This window comes from Lycorma delicatula, chromosome 1 (assembly GCF_047948215.1).
Source record: "Lycorma delicatula isolate Av1 chromosome 1, ASM4794821v1, whole genome shotgun sequence".
Lineage (NCBI taxonomy): Eukaryota > Metazoa > Arthropoda > Insecta > Hemiptera > Fulgoridae > Lycorma > Lycorma delicatula.
The window spans coordinates 198,302,404-198,323,700 of NC_134455.1; the positions used below are offsets into that span (position 1 = coordinate 198,302,404).

At 34.6% G+C, this 21,297-nt stretch overlaps 1 protein-coding gene across 1 annotated transcript in view; it reads left to right on the forward strand.

The window, feature by feature from the left end:
* Positions 1-6,443: 6,443 nt before the first annotated feature.
* The window catches only part of LOC142317741 (uncharacterized), a 75,142-nt gene continuing 60,288 nt past the window's right edge, over positions 6,444-21,297 (forward strand). Inside the window, exons 1-2 of the mRNA XM_075354290.1 lie at positions 6,444-6,505; positions 13,192-13,292. Coding sequence (XP_075210405.1) covers positions 6,444-6,505; positions 13,192-13,292 — 163 coding nt within the window. The remainder of the gene's footprint in view (positions 6,506-13,191; positions 13,293-21,297) is intronic.

Genomic DNA, 21,297 nt, shown 5'->3' on the forward strand with positions numbered 1-21,297 from the left:
TGTCCATGCTACCTCTGGACCCATGGCTCATTCCTCGGGACAAGCCTCCTCATCCGTGCTCCTTTTTTTGATCTGTCCCAAGATTTCTGCCATTGCTCCATCATTTTTCTCTTGGTTTCCGACTTCCATACACACCTAATAGAAAATACTACACACTATTCCATCCACTTATCTAATTATTGTTTTCAAATGATTTCCATCTTAAACTATTAGTTGTTATTTCCTTGTAAGGTAAATAGAAATGATTGAAAATCAGGTTATGCATCAATGCAAGTCTGTTAGATGAAACAGCCTTAAGTGATCTCTTGTTGGTGCAGTAGCCAACAAAAGGGTGAAATTATCCTAAGCCTAGAATGAAAGGGTTTTTAATTAATTTTAAATCTCAGTGCATCCCTGTTAGATACTGTGGCCTCCAGTGATTAAAAAATATTATTAAAATGTAACTTTATAAAAACTTTATTAAAATGTAGCTTTATAAGAAACCTAAAATATAAATTTACAAAGTGTGGCTATTACATAACGAAACAAATGTTCTGAAATATTTTATTTTAAATTTATACATATTTAGTTATTATCCTCTTCAATATACACCCCTCCTCTATCCCTAATATACTCCATGCAAATTTTTCATTGTTCGAAACAGTGCTGGAAGTCTTCTTCTGTGAGCTCTTTCATGACGCATGCCGCTTTTACTTTCACAGCTTCAACAATCTGAAATCTTGTTCCTTTTAATGCAGATTTGACCTTGGAGAACAGATAAAAGTCACATTTTGCCAGATCAGGCGAATAAGGCAGATGATGTAACACTGGGATGTTATACTTGGCTAGAAACATCTTGACAGACAATGCAGTGTGGAGGAGTCCGAAGTTACTTGTCTGATTGGCCGAGTCCAACATTAATTTGTATCATAACATTCTTCAAAATTCTTTGGAATTATACAGTTAATTGATAAAGTAATATAATTATAGCCAATGCAGTGTGAGTCGGTACGTTGTCCTTATGAAGAATCCATGAATTGTTCTTACACAGTCCAGGTCGTTTTTTTCTTTTTTTTTTTCGGAGTTGAGCAAGGACCTTGAATAAATACAAGAATACTTGGGGTGGCAACAACCGAAAGAGAAGGCTTCACGCTATACAGTTGTCGGTCGTACGAATTTGGCGCATGAGCAGTTCTTCTGTAGCAGCATTAGTCTGGTTTTTTGTTTAACCTCCGAGACCACCGTTAGGCATTGCTTCAGAGGATGAGATGAATGATTCGTAGCGTGTATGAAAATGCCATCATTTTCATCGTCTTCTCGGCATCTTGGAAACGCTTAAACCACTCAAAAACCCGTGCACCTGATAAAATAAATATTCATTGCCATATATTTTCTTTTAATAAAAGATAAGTTTCAGTAGCGGTTTTTCCAAGTTTCATATGAAATTTCACGACAATTCATTGCTCTAATAAAAAATTATAATTTTTTCGGCAAAACAAAAAAAAACAATGTTATCCAAACAAAGGCCATGGCCAGACTAATATGTCTGGCCGTGGCAAAACCACGGGTGGCAACAAAAACCGCTGGGGTGGCAACAACCGAAAGAGAAGGCTTCACGCTATACAGTTGTCGGTCGTACGAATTTGGCGCATGAGCAGTTCTTCTGTAGCAGCATTAGTCTGGTTTTTTGTTTAACCTCCGAGACCACCGTTAGGCATTGCTTCAGAGGATGAGATGAATGATTCGTAGCGTGTATGAAAATGCCATGCCTGACCGGGATTCGAACCCGGAACCTCCGGATGAAAGGCCGAGACCGTGCCACGGAGGCCGGTAGCATTTGTGTCGTTATTTATTGCGCCACACCTCGTATGTTCTGGTGAAGTTACATAACAAGAAATATTTAGTACATTTATTTTCCTTAAAATATTATTTTATAAAATTCTATGCATTCTAAGTTTAACAATAAAAGTTTCTTTCCCTTGAATGTTGTAGGTGATATGAAAATCTAGTTGTATTATTATCATGAGAATTTTTGAACTCAGCATTACTAAATACATATTAATAACATTAACGTTAAAAATATTACCTTATTAATAACCAAATTCAATACACAAATAAAATAAAAATGCTACTTTTTTCCATACATTGTTCTTTAATATTCTCAAATAAGTGCATAATAAAATCATATCATAAAAATTTATTTTAAGACTGTCCATTTTTTATTTTTTTATTAAACTAAATTAGGCCCAACTCTGGTCATGGGCTCTCCCACCTTTTCCCAAACCTTATGCTGCTCTTTGTCACTGATTACTTGCAAATATATCCTAGTTATATATTTAGAGTAAACATATCATGCTCTTTGTCTGCCCCTTCTTTTCTTTCAAAAGTGGCCAATTTAGCTCATTATCTGCCCCCATTCTGGACAAATCTCTTGCCCGCTCTGTCTCTTGGTATCATTGTTCTCACTTTAGTTTTTCTTTTAATTCTGATCATTCATCTCCCAATTGCTTGCTGTGCTTATTGGATCATATTCAGAATACCTTTAGACATTGGCCAGGATTAACAACCATATGTGATGCATGGAGCTAACACAACTGTCAAACACCCTCCTTTTTAAATTAACATTCATAGTGCATTTAAAAATAAACATTAACAACTGGAAATTTTCCAATCAAAGGCTATCCTCCTTCTTATCTTACTTTTGATTTCTTCCTTAAAAGATATCTCCTGTCAGAAATACACAGTATCTATCTTTCATCCATTTTAAATTATTCCCCTTGTAGTATTTTTTTCTATTCATTATTAATATAAAAAACCATTTTTTTTTTTTAATTTATTTTTAAAATTTAATCTCTATACTGCCTCTCTTAGGTCATGCAGTAGTGTGAGAATGATCTTTAATTGTGCTGTCAATGATGAAGATTTCTGCAAAATGCAAGCTGTTAAAACTTTTTCCATTTATAATTACATCATAGTCATTCCAAATCATTTTTCTGAAAACCTCCTCCAGTTATACATTAAAAATATTTGGAGACAATGGATAACATTGCCTTTTTTATATTTGAAAATCCATTCCCAGTTTATTTATAATTGCTCTACAAAAACTACTTTTATATCATTTTTCTACTATATCGATTTTTTTTTTCTTGACCTCCTCTTATCTTAAGGTTTTGAACAAACATGCTTGGTTTATTGAATCAAAGAGTTCAAAGAAATTTATAAATGATATTTATAGGACAGAAAATAACATTTTTATTTTATTTGTTATTATTTTTTATCACTTGACTAAAAGTATTTATGTTATCATAATATTAAGAAACCACTCCTAAAACAGATTGCTTGGGTGACTGTTTAGGCAGTTAGTTGAATTATTTTTCCTAAAAAATTTCCTACTGCTACAATCTTGACTAACTACTCTGTAAATGTAACAAAATTAGATTAGATGAGCACCACCCTTTGGTGCTCAATATGTCATTATTATGTGTAATTGTGTCATTATTATTTCTTAAACTTCAATAAATAAGGAAGTAAAAGTTGCAGCCAAAGCTTCTATCAGGATTATTATTAATTTTTTTTTAATCTGATTTCAGACTCACCTCTGTTCGTTCTTCATTATATGTACATAATTCTTTAAAAAAACTCTTTTGCAATACCCCTAATTTTTTTTCGATTACTTTGTTTTCTATCAACTCTTTCTTGTAATGAATTAATCTATTTCTTTTTCGATGCTTTTAGCTTTTTTGACTACTGTTTTGTCTTCAGTTACCAGGAAAATTATCCTAATTAAATTTTTCCCACATCTTCTCTAATGTTGATCTTCATTCTTTTACAAATAATGTTGCACTCTATTTTTTCTCTTTTGTTTTTTAACCTTCTCCTTTCTAAAATTAATTCTACAGTTTCTTCAGAAAGTTTTGAATCTTTCATTCAGTTTTTCACTTGTCTTCTTTGCACTATTCAAAATAATTGATTCTATCTCATTATTGGTTTCTTGTTGAAGATTTTCTAAGCTCAAATGCTTTATTTTATATTTAATTTCACTTCTAAGATTGTCCATCAATTACAGAAAAATTGCTAATGCTCAAAATATTGGTTTTAAACAGATGATTAGATTACACAGTCCTACTGCAGTTCTAAGCAACTGAAGACTGATCAGTAAGATTGATCAGTATGAATAAGAAAGTTACTTGTTGTCTATACTATAAAACATCCTACCCTTATATGGAGATAACATAAAATAAATTTTGTTTTTACATTTCTCATTTAGCATAATCCAAAATGCTTTCTTTCTTTCCTTTTTTTAAAGGAGTTAATTACTTTTGAATTAGGTCCAAACAAACGTTTATCAGTTTATGACATTTTCTTTTCTCCGTCCATAAAAAAAGGATCTGCAAATTGATTTTTCCACAGCCTCTGAAAATCGGTTTGACTACAATAGTCACCAAAATTACTGTTTGATAGGTAAAGTGGATTTCTTCCTTTAAGATCGTGCAGATTTTAATTGGTTATTAAAAAATTATAAACATTTCTTCTTCATTTGAGCTACCTGGAATATATACTTGAACAATTGTTTTTTCTTCATGTTACCCATTAAAATTTTAAACATTGCAGTACTTTCATTTATGACCATGAAATCCTAAACTTTAACTTTCTAAATAGAATGTATCATAAACCCCACTTCTTTCTAACTGTGATCATCTGAATGCATTATAATATAACCAGATTCATAACAAAGAATATTTTTGCCCTTCTTATAACTTCTGTCATTCCTACTACTCTTATATTCATTTTTATTAACGCATTCTTCAATTCTTCTAATCTCCACTTTGCTAATAATGCCCTCACAACATACATAATTGTTGCTATTTCCTTATGTAATTTAGACTTATAATTCTTTTTTTTTTTTTACATTTTGTAGTTTTTCTTGCTATAGCATTTTAACATTGTCTTTATCCTTTGTTTGTCACATTAATTAAAATATTTGTTGAGTTTTTCTGTTTTTTAGACAATCCTTACAAATTGGATGTGAAGTTAAAGTTTTATTTTTCCTCAGTAACTGATTATTCTGGGAGAGGTGAGTTCTTTTCATCTTGTCTACTTCGTGCCACTAAATTCATGGTCACAAAAGATTTTAACAGGAAGAAGATTCTTGACTATCAGAGTAATTGAGCATCCAAATAATAGCATACATAAATCTTGAGATCAGGACTAATCTCCTTTTTTTAATTTAAATATATTGATTTATTAATAATAATTTAAATATTTACTAAAAAAAATTTTACAATAAATTATAATTAAAAAATAACGATAAAAAAATATACATGAAAAAAAATCAAAGTTATTAGTGAAATAAAATTTTATATACTTTTATTTTAAAAATATGTGTATATGTCATTTAATAGGCGTACAAGGATATGTACGCCTATCTCATGTGATGTCCACATGAGATTTTTTTACAAAGTTTTTGTTGTTTGTCTGTTTTTATCTCGTACACAAACGTAGGGCTAGTGTTGTTAATTTTAAGTGCTCTGATAAATACAATTTTTATTAATAGTAAATTTATTCATTTATTCATTCACAGAGTAACAGCAGACTGATGCCCAGTTGTAGTCTTTTACTTTGCTTTTTTTCTAGGATGAGACATTTATTTTTGTAGATTATGAAAAATGCCATGCCAGATCAAGGGATTCAAACATTCAAGGTTTTGGAACATTTCAGATGCCAGGCAAAGATGCTCCAATTCACCAAAGAAGTCAATGATTTGGTTTGCCACAAAATATTAATAATTTTATATTAAACTTTTTTTCTGTTAACAAAAACCATTTCAAAGAAGTTATTGAAACTACTTCTTGTGGTGATTTATTGAGTATAATTATTATACAGATCGACCAAAATACTCTATCTCATATGAACAAATGACAACACAATTGAGGCAGATGATTAAATAATAATACAGAAAATAAGATCTGCCCTGATCAGAAATATCTTCTTTTTTAATCTTAGTCTTTGTAATAGGAATAAACCCTAGGCAGCCTGCAGAAATGGTAATTGATCCACTGCTAGGCTAGCTAAATGAACAGTTTAAAATTTTGAAGGAATATGTTTTGTAAATTCAATATTTTTAAATTTTAAATGCTTAATCTGTAGACCACTGCATTTTATTCTTGCTAAAAATACCCTCATTTAATGTATCTCATAATTAAAATTATTTGATACATATTTTACATTACTAAAAAAATATTGTAACACGGTTTAAATTATATATTCATTGCAGTACTTGTATTATTTCTAGTATTATAAAAATATTGATATTGCATTTATTATATTATTTATTTAAAAAAAAATATCAATAAGATGGATATCTTTGGGTGCCAGGCTACAGGTATGATGTTTGATCAATAGTAATCAACTACATATTTTAATATACAGATTTACTCATCTATACACTGTAAAATAATTTTAACATGAACCGTAGCAATGATATGGAGAACATTAGAGCTGAACTTGAGCAAGAAAAGAAATATAGGTTTGTATATATTTTAACTTTTTATACACAATATTATAATAACAATTTTTTCTTTTAAATGTTGGTTCAAAACTAGAATAATCAGTGAACTGTAAATAGCTTTCATCAATTTATAAAATATCAGTTGTTTTATTATTACTTTATTTATTCTATAAGATTATCAATTTTAATTAATTTTATAATTAAATAATATTTCTATAATCCTAGACAGGCATGACATCTTTTCATATGCTACCAATCTCCACACGGTTGATGACCACAACTATTAGTACTCATTCTTTCATAACAAAGAAAAAAAAGTATGTGTGTGTATATATATATATAATTGATTATCTATAAAAGAAGAATCTTTTTTCAATCTCAAGATATTTTTTATGAATGTTTTTCATCTCTTAAAATTTAATTTTCTTATATGCATTTGTATGTATTAAAAATTATTTTTTCAAACTGATAAAAATCATTGAGTAATTCATTTTAATAAAAGTAAAAAAAGCTTATGAATATATATTAAAGCTTATGTTATATATTACCTTTAAAAAATAGTTTTTATCTACTTTGTATTTATGCTAAATGAAAATTGAAGGTATAGTAACTGTACAAAATTTTAGAATAGGTGTGTAAGGAAAATCCTATATTATCCGAAATGGTACATTCATTATTTCTTAACTAAAAAATTATGTAAATGACTACTGTTGGTACAATATAAGCATATATTTTAACTGATATATTTAAATAAATTATAAAATTCACTATATATGTTTTTAAGGGTTCATAGCATAGTATTAATATCAAGCTGCAGTTTGATATTAATTTTTTTTAAAGAAGATACCTGAAGCTAATTTCAGATATAGCTTTTTTTCTTTTTTTGAGATTTTAGGCTCGACTACTTTAGTATTTTTGCCACGTTGAATTTTATATATAGCATATGAAAACATGCGTAGCCTGACTGGGATTTGATCCCGGGACCTCCGGATGAAAGGCGGAGATACTACCACTCCATCACAGAGGTCAGCGGATATAGCTTTTTAATATAAAGATTGCACTCCATGAATTAATTACATTGACACCTAAAATCTCAGCCATTATACTCAGAAAATTTTGATGTGATAATCAAGGTTAAGAACCTTGATTAAGCAACTAAAATTTATTTTCTATATTAAGACTATCAATACTAATAATAAATTTTTTGTGGTGGAGGGAGGTGGAGATGCATTTAAGCGTGGAGTTTTGGGGTCCCACTGGGGGTCTTATCCAGTCGCCATCAGCAGACTACCGACTAAAACCACCACCCTTTTTACCAGGACTCGACCCGAAACTATTTAGCACATTACTTCAGGCCGAGTCCTACTATCCTAGCCTGAAAAGGCCACTAATTAATTTTCACGACTATCCAGGTCACCCTTCCTGGTCCTGAGAATGCTGCCAACGAACCGGGCCACGCTCTCCCAACTGCTCAGGTCACGTAGCATCATCGTAACCACGTTGTGGGGCTCAGTGCTCCGAGATCCGCCTATAGTGTCCCTCGATCTGTCGCCCACGAGCACATTTGAAAAACATGTGCTCAGCGTCGTCCCGTACACCGGGGCAATAAAGGCAGTCGGGGAACGGCGCTTTCTCTGTGGCATGGAGATAAGTGCATAAGTACCCGTGACCCGTTAAAAACTGAGTCAAGTGGTACTCCATCTCTCCCTGCCGCCGCTCTGTCCACGGTCTGACCAGAGGGATACGCCTTACGGTCCATCGTCCTCTGGTCTCGTGGTCCCAGATCTCTTGCCATACGAAAAACGTTCAAGTCCGTTCCTACTTGGCGATGGTCTCTCGGTCTTCACCTGCTCGTTGGCTCCTGTAAGCTGCCTGTTGCTCCCTTGCCAAAAGTGCAATGGATATGACGCCGACGACCACTAGTATGGCAGGCTCGGAAACCATCCGATACACGGAAGCAACTTACAAGCTCACGGTGCGCTGTAACTGTGTGAGCTACTTCCGGTTTCTTTCGAGTCTTAATGCCCGGGCCTACACTTCCGTCCCGTATAACAGGATGGAATGGACTGTGGACATCAGCAGTCGCCGTCTACTGGCCTTCGGTCCGTCGACATTCGCCATGAGCCGATTGAGAGCGGTTATGGCTCTCGTAGCTTTGTCGGTAGCTCTCGGAAGCTGCTTAGTAAAGCTGAATTTCCGGTCAATTATCATACCGTGGTACTTTGCGACCGGCTCGGTCTCGACAACCTCGTCCCCGACCAAGAGAGGAAGGAGAGTATACGTTTCTTCGTTAGAACCACGACGTCCGTTTTTCTGAGGGCTAGAGACAACCCATGGTCGTGCCCAGTGTCCCTGTTCAGGCTCGACTGAGCCTGAATTGGGTGTACTATACGTCACGGTCTGCAAAAAGTAGCCCAACGTCGTCAGCGTACCCAACCAACGCCAAATTTTCAGTCATCTCCAGCCTCAGCAAGCCGTCGTAGGCGGCGTTCCAAAGGTTGTGGCCGAGAATCGACCCCTGCGTCACACCCGACGAGATCGCGGTTCTACGCCAGCGGAATAACAATAATAATAATGATTATGATGGCCCGGATAAATCCAACCCCACGTCCGTGCAATAACATCTACGCACACGTCCAGGGCGGGCAACGATATTGTTTTTCGGTACTTCCATTTATGTTGGCCAACGGCTCAGCAGCTCTCTTGTGAAGTACAGGATTGGCGGTCCCAAGCTATCCGAGCTGGTTGCAGTTGTGTTTTTCGATTTCGCTGTTTGCAGCGGGGATGGGAGACATAACTGTGATCTGTTTTGCCGACGCTGGGCGGAATGCAAGCGGGGAGTGCTTATCCCTCATCCCGGTTGTGGAGTCGGGTTGAGGGTGGGCTGCTGTAAGCTTGCTCTGCCGAAGTCTTTCGCCGTTCAGTGTGAGTCAGTCGCTTCGACCCTTGGCAGGGATTGTCCCGTGGGTAAAGGTATCGGAGCCCTTATTGCTACGTACGAGTCCTAGGATGCCGGTACCCCGGGTCAGGCAGTACTTGACTCCCCAGTTGGGTTCTGTGGGAGGTGAACTGGGAAAAGCTCCACTATTAAAATAAGGTTAAACAGCTGTTGCAATAGTGGAGCAATAAAATCACCCAGAACTTTTAATTATAAATGGCAGAATACCAACATCAGTTGCAACTCTAGGTTTAAGAGATTTTATGGCTCTTAATATCTCCTCTTTTAAAACAAAAAGGTACATCAATACTATTTGTATTGTAATCTCCATTATAGGTGACAGTATATACAGGATAATTCTTTTGAAATACATAATGAAAATAAGATTCAAATTCCTTGCATAGTGTTTCTGCATCAGTAATTATCCTATTCTCCTTTTTTATTGGTCTCATACTACAGTTTTCATTTAAAAAGGACTTTACTTGTTTAAAAACATTTTGTGGTCTACGTTTGAGACCAGCCTCTGCAACTCTAGCTCTAGAAATTTTATAAGTATTTAAAAATATTAAATAAAAAAGTATTTTGACCTGTTTTCGATAATCTGAAAATCTCTAATAAATAGTAAATACTCATATCATGCCAATTATTCTATACTTTCAGAACAGTTACCACACTGAAAATCAAATATAAGCCTCTTAGATTTTGATTAAACTACTTTCTAATCTGTATGTAAATACTAAGGGTGTCATGAGGTGGATCAGGAGACACAAGATTATCAGTACCCAGGGCAACTTTTACCTTGATGAGAAAGATTAACATCCAAAATATTTTTATGACCTTTAAGAGTATGATGATTAAACTGCTTCATAAAAATGAGCATTAGGCTTAACTGATGAACAGTTAATCCAATCAACTAATTACCAACATATGATAAAATCTTACAACAATCTGTTTAGCTACCACATTAAAATATGATTCAAAATTAGGTTAAATTAGGGGGTATCAGGTCTAAAATAATAATTAGTTATCTAAAAATTACTTCTATCTCTCATTTTCATTTCAATCTAAACAATTCAGGTGCGAATTCTAAATTACTTCGATGACAACTCTGAATTAAAGACCGAATTGCCACTAATTTTTTTTCCAGAAATATTAACTTGACAATCCTTTGACCTTTTTCTTATTAATTTTCGTTTCTTTTCAAGACTTACGTTGGGATTTAACAGTTGTCTAATCTTTACATAATATAATAATAATAAATAATTATTAAAAAAATTATAAACAATACAATTAAATATTTATCAAGTATGCAGTATAATACAGTGATTAAAGTACAATACAAACTATTATTCGCTATTAATGTCAAATATATTCAACTCCTCTGATAATTTTGAACATACAGTTACCTAACAGCTGGGCTACAAAATCAGCTTTGCCGACATTATTTTTCATATTACAAACAGCAATAAAAAGATAAAAAATTAAACACAAAATGACTATCTATTGGTACATTTTGAGAAAAAGATTATGAGTTCACCTTTTCATTTTCGAGTACATTATTCTGTTGATACAAGTACTAATGTACTTGTAGAATTTAAGATGTTTTGATCTTTAAGATGATGTTTTAAGTTTAAGATGATTTTACTTGTAGAATTTAAGATGTTACAGAACACATTAATAATGTGTTCTGTAACATCTTAAATTCTGTATTCTATATAACTTAAATAGTTACTTAATGATTTTGTTTAATTGTGTCTTTGTTTAAAATAAATGCTTAATTAATATTCTTTTATCTCATTTCTGAGACATTAACTTAATGGAACAGTCCTGGATTGGGTGAAGTAAAGGAGTACTGATTAGAAAAATTTGGGAATCATTGCTTTAGAAAGATCTAAAAACATTCTTACAGACTAATTTATTTTGATTTAACTTATGTTGAAATTAAATCTCAATATAATGTAGGTTTATTGGATAAGTCTGTAAGGTCACCTTATTGTGTCAAAATATTATTGTAATGATTAACAGATTCATTATTCATTCTTAGTAGTTTTAATTGGCTTACTATATAACTGCTTTCTTACTAATTTTTAATTGTCATTGCTGAATCAGAATAATAATTAAGAATCTTTAAAAAAATAATTGTATTCATCTTTAGTATTTAAAGCATTAAAAACTTCATCGTTTTATTTTTTTAACATAGATCTAGTTGTATATTTACTTGAAACATTAAGAAACCAGTCATTTTACTATTATTGGTAATAATACTTTCAATGCACGACTTTTTATTTATCAGGTTATCCCACTTTCTCTTAAAAGTTAATGAGGAAAAATTTGTTATACCAACAAAATCTTGACTGTTATTTTTAAACAATTACATTGAAACCTTATATGTAATCATTTTTAAGAAGACTAAATTGTTAATTTAAGACTTTATTATTACTTGTTAATTTAAGACATTATTGTTATTGTTCAGAATTTCCTAAATTTTGAATTCAATGCATTATATAACCATACTCAATTATAACAATAATTTTTTTCTTTTTTTTTTCTTTACGGGCATCGACTGCTAAGGTCGATGCCGAATAATTGCTCCGAATAGTTTTGAAGATCCCGACAGACCACAACACCCCTTGAGGTGTTGAGCGTATCATGGGGATCAACGCGTACAACCAATTCTGCAATCTTTTTGAGCCCTAGTATCTTCTGAGACTGAGGATCATTTACAGTTTCCACTTGAAGTCCATTGAAGGTTTTTCTAATTTCCTTAACAGGGCCTCCAGCACATTTAGTTATTTTCCGAGCAATGAGAAAGGGACTCACCCTCGAGAAATTACCATTTTCTTTTGTAATTACTAAATATTTTGGCTTTGGAACATTGCTATTGAAAAAAGCTTTTTGCAAGCTTTTACTAGCCTCAACTTCAATTCTTCGAGATTCTGCACTCTTTCTCCATTTCGCCTCAGGCGAAACGACCGGCTCTAAACGAGGGTGTTTACGTTAACCCTCTGCCACGTTTGTTTGTTGTTCAACCTGCATGTTGTTTAATCCCCTCTGTAGTAAGCCTAGCCGCCGGGGTACACCCCCACTCAGAGCTACCAACCCTGGAGGTCCGTTTCGGTACTCCGGTGGAACCGGCATATGTCTTGGCAGAGAGCGGATGCACAGTCTCTGCACTGACTCCAGGCCCCTACACACCGAGGTTTTCAGGGCTCCCATGCGCCGAAAAACATGGGCACCTATGCCCATGCTTGCTAAAACTACATGCTTGCCAATGCGGGGAGCATGTGGACAGCGAAAGGTTACACCTGCAAATAATTTCGACCGTGGCCGCCACATCGCCAGCTCTAAAGGTGGTATCAATCCGTGTCCTTAATCGTTAAAAATTTCGTACCTGCAGGTGGCCGCAAAATCCAGTCTTTAGATACGGCCTATAGATGTAATTCGGCCGAAAAATAACATGTCCGAGAACAACATTCGGAAACCCGTTAGCCAGCTGCATGTATTGTACTTACGTACAATACACAACTCCGCCACGTCCACGTGGCCACGCTGGACTGGAACGTAGATGTTGTGTTCCGGACGTGGGAATTATCAAGCTCATTGTTGTTGTTGTCGTCGTCGTCGTTGTTGTCATTGTTATTACTATGATTATGATTATTAGACATTAAAATAATTACATTCATTCCTAACCAGAAAATAGTAGTTGTAATTAGTTAGTTGTTTTATTACTAAAATACTTAATACAAGAATAATTTAATTCTCAAAGGGATACAATGGTTAACAGCAACAAAGAACTTGAAGCATCTATTCTCAAGATGGAAAAAGAGCTCCAACGTCTTCGTAAAGAAGATCCTACGGAAGGTAAAGGTAAAATCTATTGATTACTATCAAAAAATAAATAATACTTAGGGTTTGTAAAAATTAACCTTTTTATATCAGTTTTTATAAATATATTTTTACAAAAAAAATTAGTTTTCTTTTAATAAAAATGTTTAGGCAACAGGATTTAGAATTATGTAAGTAATTTTAATACTCTTTGTTGTTTTCTATTTTTTTTATTCCACTTCTTACAACACACAAATAATTTAATTTTCATGGAAAGAAATAATTAATGTTTATTTGAAGTATTCACTTTTAAATCATTACTCAGTGAAATGTAAAATTATTTAAATCACAAACCAACTAAAATTAATAGTTTTGCTCACACTCTTTATGCTCAGAGGAACCACATGAACCATTGTATGGATCATTCCAACCTAAGCCCCTCACCAACACACCCCACCAACACCATAGCATGAACTGCGCCACTAGTTTTCCCGATGACCACTAGGAGCGCTAGTGTCGCAGCTGCCATCTTGGATTTTCCCTTTTTTCCCCGTGGGAATTTCCCTTTTTTTGTATTTAGTGAAAAATGAAATATATTATATGTGTGTATGTGACAGTTGTACTGCGTCACTAGTTCTCCTGGTGACCACTAGGAGTCCTATTTTGAACAGCCGTTACAGTGGTAGGCGCGAATGCCCCACACCCTTCCGACCAATCACAGAGTCGGATTCAAAGCGGTTGCGCATGCGCAACACGTAGACCATTACTGCTGCTACCACCACCACCACCACCGCTGCAGACACATGCCTACATAAAACTTAACACTAATCACAAACATAGAAATGTGCTAAATCATCGTAATGCAAAACTCTCCCTCTCCCACACCCTCTCTCTCTCACTCTGTGTGTGTGTTTATCAAATTTCATTAATATGTCGCGTAAACATTCATTCAGCATTAAGACATTATTTATATGATGCCTGTATATAAAAAATAAAATATATAGGTGTGTGTGTGTGTGTGTTAAAAGATTCCCACGATCGACAGTATTGATGCAACACACATACACACACACACTATACTCTAACTTTGTATTATTACAAATACAGTAGTAAATTTACACCCAGGAATTAAATATAAATGATGAACACAAAGTTTAATTAATTGATATCTGTTAAGAACAAAAATGTCTCTTAACGCCACCACCCTGGAGGTAGCAACCGCGGTGCGTTGAGATTTGTTTTTTTTACATGAGTGAAATCTCTCCACTATAGGCCTACTATAAAACACTCGAACTGGTTTTTATATCGTTTTTTTCTATTTTATACTTTTTTTGTTTTTATTTTTTCTTGCGAATGATTGTATGTGATCCACAAAGAAAACTTATCTATAAACTCACCTCGGTTGCCGAGGAAGCCGTGATAATCGATTACTCCTTCCATGGCCGTTGCTCAGCTGCGAATGCGAGGTCAAATATAACTTTCTTAGTCCCCTTTATTATATCACTGTAGATGTGGTGAGGGTAACGTAGTAACGTGGTAACGTGGTGATGTTAACGTAGTAACATCATCATGTATGTATATCTTTATGTTAATGTTAACCTTATCGTTATGTTAACATAACATTAAAGTTATGTTAACGTTGTAATATCATCATCATCATTATGTAGATGTAACGTTGTGTTAACAAAGTAATAATGTAACATTCATTACGGTTTTCTTCATTTAGCGTTATGTTAGATAATGATAAACTCGTATTACCGACGTTAAGCTCTGCTTTTTCTAAAGGTAACGATGCTGTGATGTTGCTGACAGTGTCAGCAGACTTATTTTTTGATGATGATATGGTAGTGTTGTAAAACATTGGCACCGCTTTCATGGTTGATGAATTACACCATATTAACGGAATGTTAACCGGTGATGGTGCAGGAAAAACCACTCTACATCGTATCGGTTTCATGCGAAAAGTCTCCCATTAACAGTTCGATTTTAAATACCTCCCGCATTACATAACCTTTTCACTATACCCGTAAGCGGAGTGTATGTGACGATAGTATCATGTATAATGAGACAATAGGCGGTCGTGTGGGCTGGTGTATTGTTTTTGGTCTCGAAATCTATACGCACATCTACGGTTCCTGTTTTAAACGAATCGTTCTGACGGGAACAGTCGATAACTATTAACGGTACACTGGTCTTGAAATTCGCCGAACTGTAAGCGGGATTCTCGTTCTCCGGTTTGTTGTAATAACCGGACCGAAAGCTGGCGAACATTTCATAAATCACATTCACATCACCCTGTAAATTGTCGTACGGATAGTACTGCGAATTCAAATACAGACGAACGTTTACCAATTCGCACATATCGAAGAGTGTCAGTGATTTTGTAGCTTTATCTTTTCTATCCATCTGTAAACCGAATATCACGTATCTCGGTTTCTCCGTTTGTTCACATGTCTTTGCCGTCCATGAATGTATGATTGTTTGTGGTAGAGCCAGATATTTGTGGATTTGCCATCTACAAAAAACTATTGCTAACGTTCTATCTTGTTCTACTACTTTCAACAATTGCAATCGCATCGTATCGGCAACATGAACATACGGAATTTTCCACGCTACCTTAGTCACTTTCAACTTGGAATCGAGTGCCTCTTTGGAAGATACTAGTGCATTCACGTCGTTGGAAGATCTAAGCAAAACCAATTCTTGTTTGACGTTCAATATTATGTGTTTGTAGTCTTCGGCAAAACCCATCAGCATACGCAGCGGTACGTAGAAGCAAAATCTTCCCGTGTTTTATCCAAATCGGATTTATTCGTCACATCGAACTTCCACCCCAAATTTTCAAAAATAATTTTTTCGCTTTTACGCAACTATAGGATATTCTTTATCGTTGTCGTTATTCCTAATCTTTGTACACGACACATCTCCGTTCCGTTTATCTCGTATCGTATCTCCTCGAAGAGAAATGGTATCGCGTTGTTTGTTAACCACGATTCTATTGCCTTTTTATCACCTGCCTTAGTAGTTAGCAGCCCTTCAGCCATCAAAAAGCTTTTATGCGGTAACGTGTACACGTCCTGTTGGTGTATCGGTATCCGGATTTCATAGTTGTTGTTGAAAGTCGACGAAGCGTACGACATATTCGTACTGATGATTCGTACATGATATTCGTACTGGGTGATCGTGTTGTCGAAAGAAACACTTTCACCAATGTCCAACATATTCGTCCCTATTGCTGCCATTACGGTTCACCACAACTGTAAAACAAAGTTTTTGAAGAAACAACACGTTACGCGATGTTAACGCTTTGGTGTTTGTACGTCGACTTTAAGAATTTGCGTCTCGTTTCGCTACTACTACCACCGTTATTTTATTTTAACGTTTTCCTTTTATTTTGGTTTTCTTTGTAAATGCAATCTCACCGTTACGGTTTCACCACGGAAATTTATCAGTTTACCATCTTGATCGGTCAACTTTATAGCGATCTCGTCTAAGCTCTTTGTATTTACCGGTAGATATATTACATTCTTCAGCGATTCGATTATTTTGAAACCAGTCGGTACGCTTATCGTAAATTCATGCAACACGTGTCCTTCTGATCCGTTCGTATAGGAACCTGGTATAAGGTTGTATTCGACCCATACGGTGTTCACGTTGTTAATGGCAACCGGCTTCGATGACTCGAACCATATATTCGCCGCTAGATTAGTTTTATCAAACCCCAACAGCGGTGCCAAACTATCTCTTGGTGACAGATCGATCACAGCACTGCATTTAAGTTCGCATTTTAACGTATTGTTATTCGGTCGCATAAGTAAATCTATTTGGTGTTTCTTTTTGAGTTCATCGCTCAACCGTTTAGCGATATCATCCACTTTGTACGATCCGGTCGGTAGTGTCAGCTTAATCGTTTTTTGAAATTTCTTTGAAAAGACAATATTGTGCTGTTGATTCCCTCTTCGATATTCGGAATCGAGTTATATGTTGTTAGGTTTATCAACGCCAATTCCCAATCGCCATCAGACTAATCCAATGGCGGAAAGAATGTAGCGTGTAATAACGACATATTTCCACTTATGCAGAACATGTTGATGATAATGATGTTTACTTGTAGGCTGACGAACCAAGACTGAGAAATTCAAGACATAAATTTCCGCAGATAACCGTGTTTATAACGCCGATAACCGTTCTGTCTGGCGTTATAATTGAAATTTATATTCGAATCGAATAGAAAATAACGCATCAATTTGTTAGGTGGACGCAAATTACCGAAACTATCAAATAGTCCACCATTCGTCCAAGTTTTCTATAACATACCGAGTGTGTTCCACGACCGGTACTGCGATCAAGATTAACGATCGCAGACTCGTTAGTCTTCGGTTTTTTGGATATGCGTCCAACATGAAGACTCCTCGAAAATCGGCTATATTCAGTTTTCTCGCGTACCACATCAGTTCTATATTCGATAGCGGACGAATTGGTATTCCCTTTATTGGAGACGACGACTTTTTTTTTACTTTAAGAAATTATTTATTATTATTTTTTTTAAACGAAATACTATACAACCTTTTTTTCACTTAAAAAAAGTAATACGGAAATTTAATGAAAATAATATATTTTTTTTAAAATAATTTTTTCACTTAAAATAAAAGAAAAGCAATATATATCCGCATGATAAAAAAATTAACATTAGTCATGGTCGTGGGCTATTGGGACCTTGTTTACGGTTCTTGGACTACAATAGTCATGACCGTGGGCTATGAGCAATTCGCTTACTTCGATAAACTACTATCGGTATTGCAATCACTTTGTCCAGTTTATGTTCGTTAGTAACCAGTTGAAAGTCTATTCGGTTTCGTACATTTTCCTGATGAACAACGCAGTGTACTTACCGTACACCACGTAGTTCATCAACTTAAAAATGTCCTTTTCAAAACTATATCGTGTTTGTGCACGTTTTTCAGTATTGAAGTCGATATACGGTTTACGCCAAGGCGATTGGGAGAATTCCAGAATCTCTGTGAACATTTTCACTTTCAATCCAAGTCGAGTGTACAACTTAAGATTTATGTAATGTACAACGTATCGTGCTTTGTCTTACAATGTTGTCAGTAATTTGTTTGCGGGACATCTCTTACGTCTTTGAAATAGGAGACAACATTTCATCGGTTGGTACTAATCGTTCTTGTGCGAGAGGGTAATCCTTGTGACGATCGTGTAATTCTTGTGGATACTCAAGATCCACTTCAAGATATAGCCCTTTTCACCACGATCGACAACGCTGTTAATATCGAGATTGTTAATCTCTTCAGTACTCAACCATCTAAAATTAGCGTGTAGTAAGGGCTCAACCATGGCTGTTCCGTACAGGTTGTTGCAATTATATTATTGAACCCATGACGTGTGTTCGGATGGGTCATACTGATCTGGAGTGTTTGGATTGTTTGGCTTGGCGTATCTGTTTTAAATCATGGTAACACCGCCACGTGTACCTTTTTCAACAAACAGATGCATATCTGTCGGTTAACAGTTCCAACTCTTGACGGGTAAATTTTAACATGGCATACCACGTGAAATGGAGGGCGGAGTTAAGGGGGCAGGGGTCCAAACCGTAATATGGCATAGACGTACTACGAACATTTTCAAAGACGTCTGCCAACAATAATACGTCGCTAAGAAGGTATAGATCTGGCAATCGCCTAACGTATTGCAGTCAAACGCTTCCCACACGTTTTGAGCGTGGACGTAATCGTCGTCCATTATGTTCTCTCTTCTTAGCGTACTGTAGAATGCCGTCTGTGGTGGAAGTCGGGATTCGAAAAACTTGATTACATGGGTTATGTATTCGTACGGATAGACGCCTTTACGGATTAAACAATCCCTTTTCTTGGGTAGCGGGTAACAATGTGTGAGACGTTTAAATACGACGTCTTTGTCCTGACAATCTTTTACTAGATTTTCAACAAGTTGTTCGAGGGATGACGAAAGAAATTGCAGAGTCCAAGAACCTCAATGGACCAATGGACAGTGACCGTAATCGCTAAGACGTATCGGCGATACATTTTTTTTTTTACATCGTCCTTTTATTTTTCCAAGGCTTGAACTATATGATGGCTATCGTAGCCGCGGAGGTTATGAAAAAATACCGGAATATGCTCGGTGCGCTTACAATTTAAATTGCACTCATTATGACATGTACCAAGAAACCGGCCTGTGGTATGCGACTGATGACGTACACGATCGTCGTTCAACTCGCAATGACAAAGAAAACACTGAGTAGCCCTTTTAAATGTTTCCGTGTCTTCGGGTGTCATCACCATCGTTTTTTCGGTAATCATAATCTTGGGCAATCTATCAGCGTGAGCGAGCAATTCATCCACTATCTTTTCAACGATTTTCTCATCACTAGTTCTCACTCGGTAGACTACAGGACCTTCGCAAATCTGCCCTTCCTCGTCGACGATAACGTATGCGTAACCGGACGGAAGATGATGGGCTACCTTATCGGTAAAACTAGTGTTGGGTTTAGGGGTAGCAGTGTCCATCGGATGTACAAATGATTCAAAGTCTGCATACACCGCATACGGAACGCGTAGTGTTGATGAGTAGTCCCTGAACTTCATCACGTATTTCTTTTCTTTACGGCGTATAAATCTCTAACGGCGTATAAATCTTTTTGTCACCGTTTCTAGTAACCCTGTAAAATGTATGGACTCTATCATAAAAAGAACGTTCCATTATGATTGAGTGTTAACGCAAGAATGAATAAAGTTTCGAATAATATTTTTTATCTCTTATAAAATGAACTTGTTTTATTTTCAAATTATTATTTATCTGAATGCAAGTTCCGAAAATAAAATTTATACAAAGAGTTGACTTTATAACCGCGATTAAATTATCGTATGCAATTTATTTTATTTTCCAATTATTATTTATCTGAATGCAACTTCCGCTGATAAGTTAAATAAAATTTAATTTATTTAATAATTATTTCTTTAAATTTAGTTTATTTTTAAAATTTTATTTATTGTTATGTGCAATAATTATTTCTTTATTATGAAATGCATTACGTCTCTCTCTCTCTCTCTCTCTCTCTCTTGATGATAATAATTATATTTATTTGTTATAAGAAGTTTTATCAAAACCGCATAGTTGTTATCGCTCACACTGCAGTTAAAATTGTATTTTTAATAAAATTAATTGGTAACCGCGTACTTGTTATCGCTGACACTGCAATTAAAAACAGTACATAAACTAAATTGATAAGATTACAGTTTACTTAATATTTCTTTTTGTATATATATATAAGTATCATTCTGCATTCAACGTTTCACACTATTTAAAAACTTCTTAAGAGTGTCTTAGAAATTAGAAATAATAACAGTAAAATCTCTTAAAATATAAATTTAATAAAATAGTAGAATAATAAATTTAAAAAATTAAAACAGAACTATTAAAAATGTCTTCTTTTATGTTATGTCACATAGATATAATTAAAATTAAATTTTGATATATTTCTGAAAAATAAAACATATTTATTTAATTAAACAAAATCGGAAATGAATGACTAGTTTACGAGCCCAAAATGCCACATCCATATTGTTTAAATCGTATCGATTATAATTCTATATATCGTCCTAACCCAAAGTATTTTATATATCGGCATAACGTATTTTAGTCGATGTTAATTTACGCGCGCAATTTTCCACACCTAATACCATTTATATCGTATCATCCTAACTTAGTTAGTTGGTGTTAATATTAGGCGCGCAAAGTGATACATCCAGTATAATTAAAATATTAATTATCCATATCTATCATAATTCAAAAACTAAAAAAGTATTTTTTCTTATTTGTTTAAGATATCGTGTATAATAAGCCGCCATAAAATATCGTATTACAACTTTACATAACTCTTCAAGTTTTTTCGACTACAAATAAAAATTATTATAAAAATTACATCATGCTTCATGTGGGTAACAAAAAAAAATGAAAGGTAATCTTATCCTTTGTGCACCGTGTCGCTTACACTCGATCAAATGGTTTA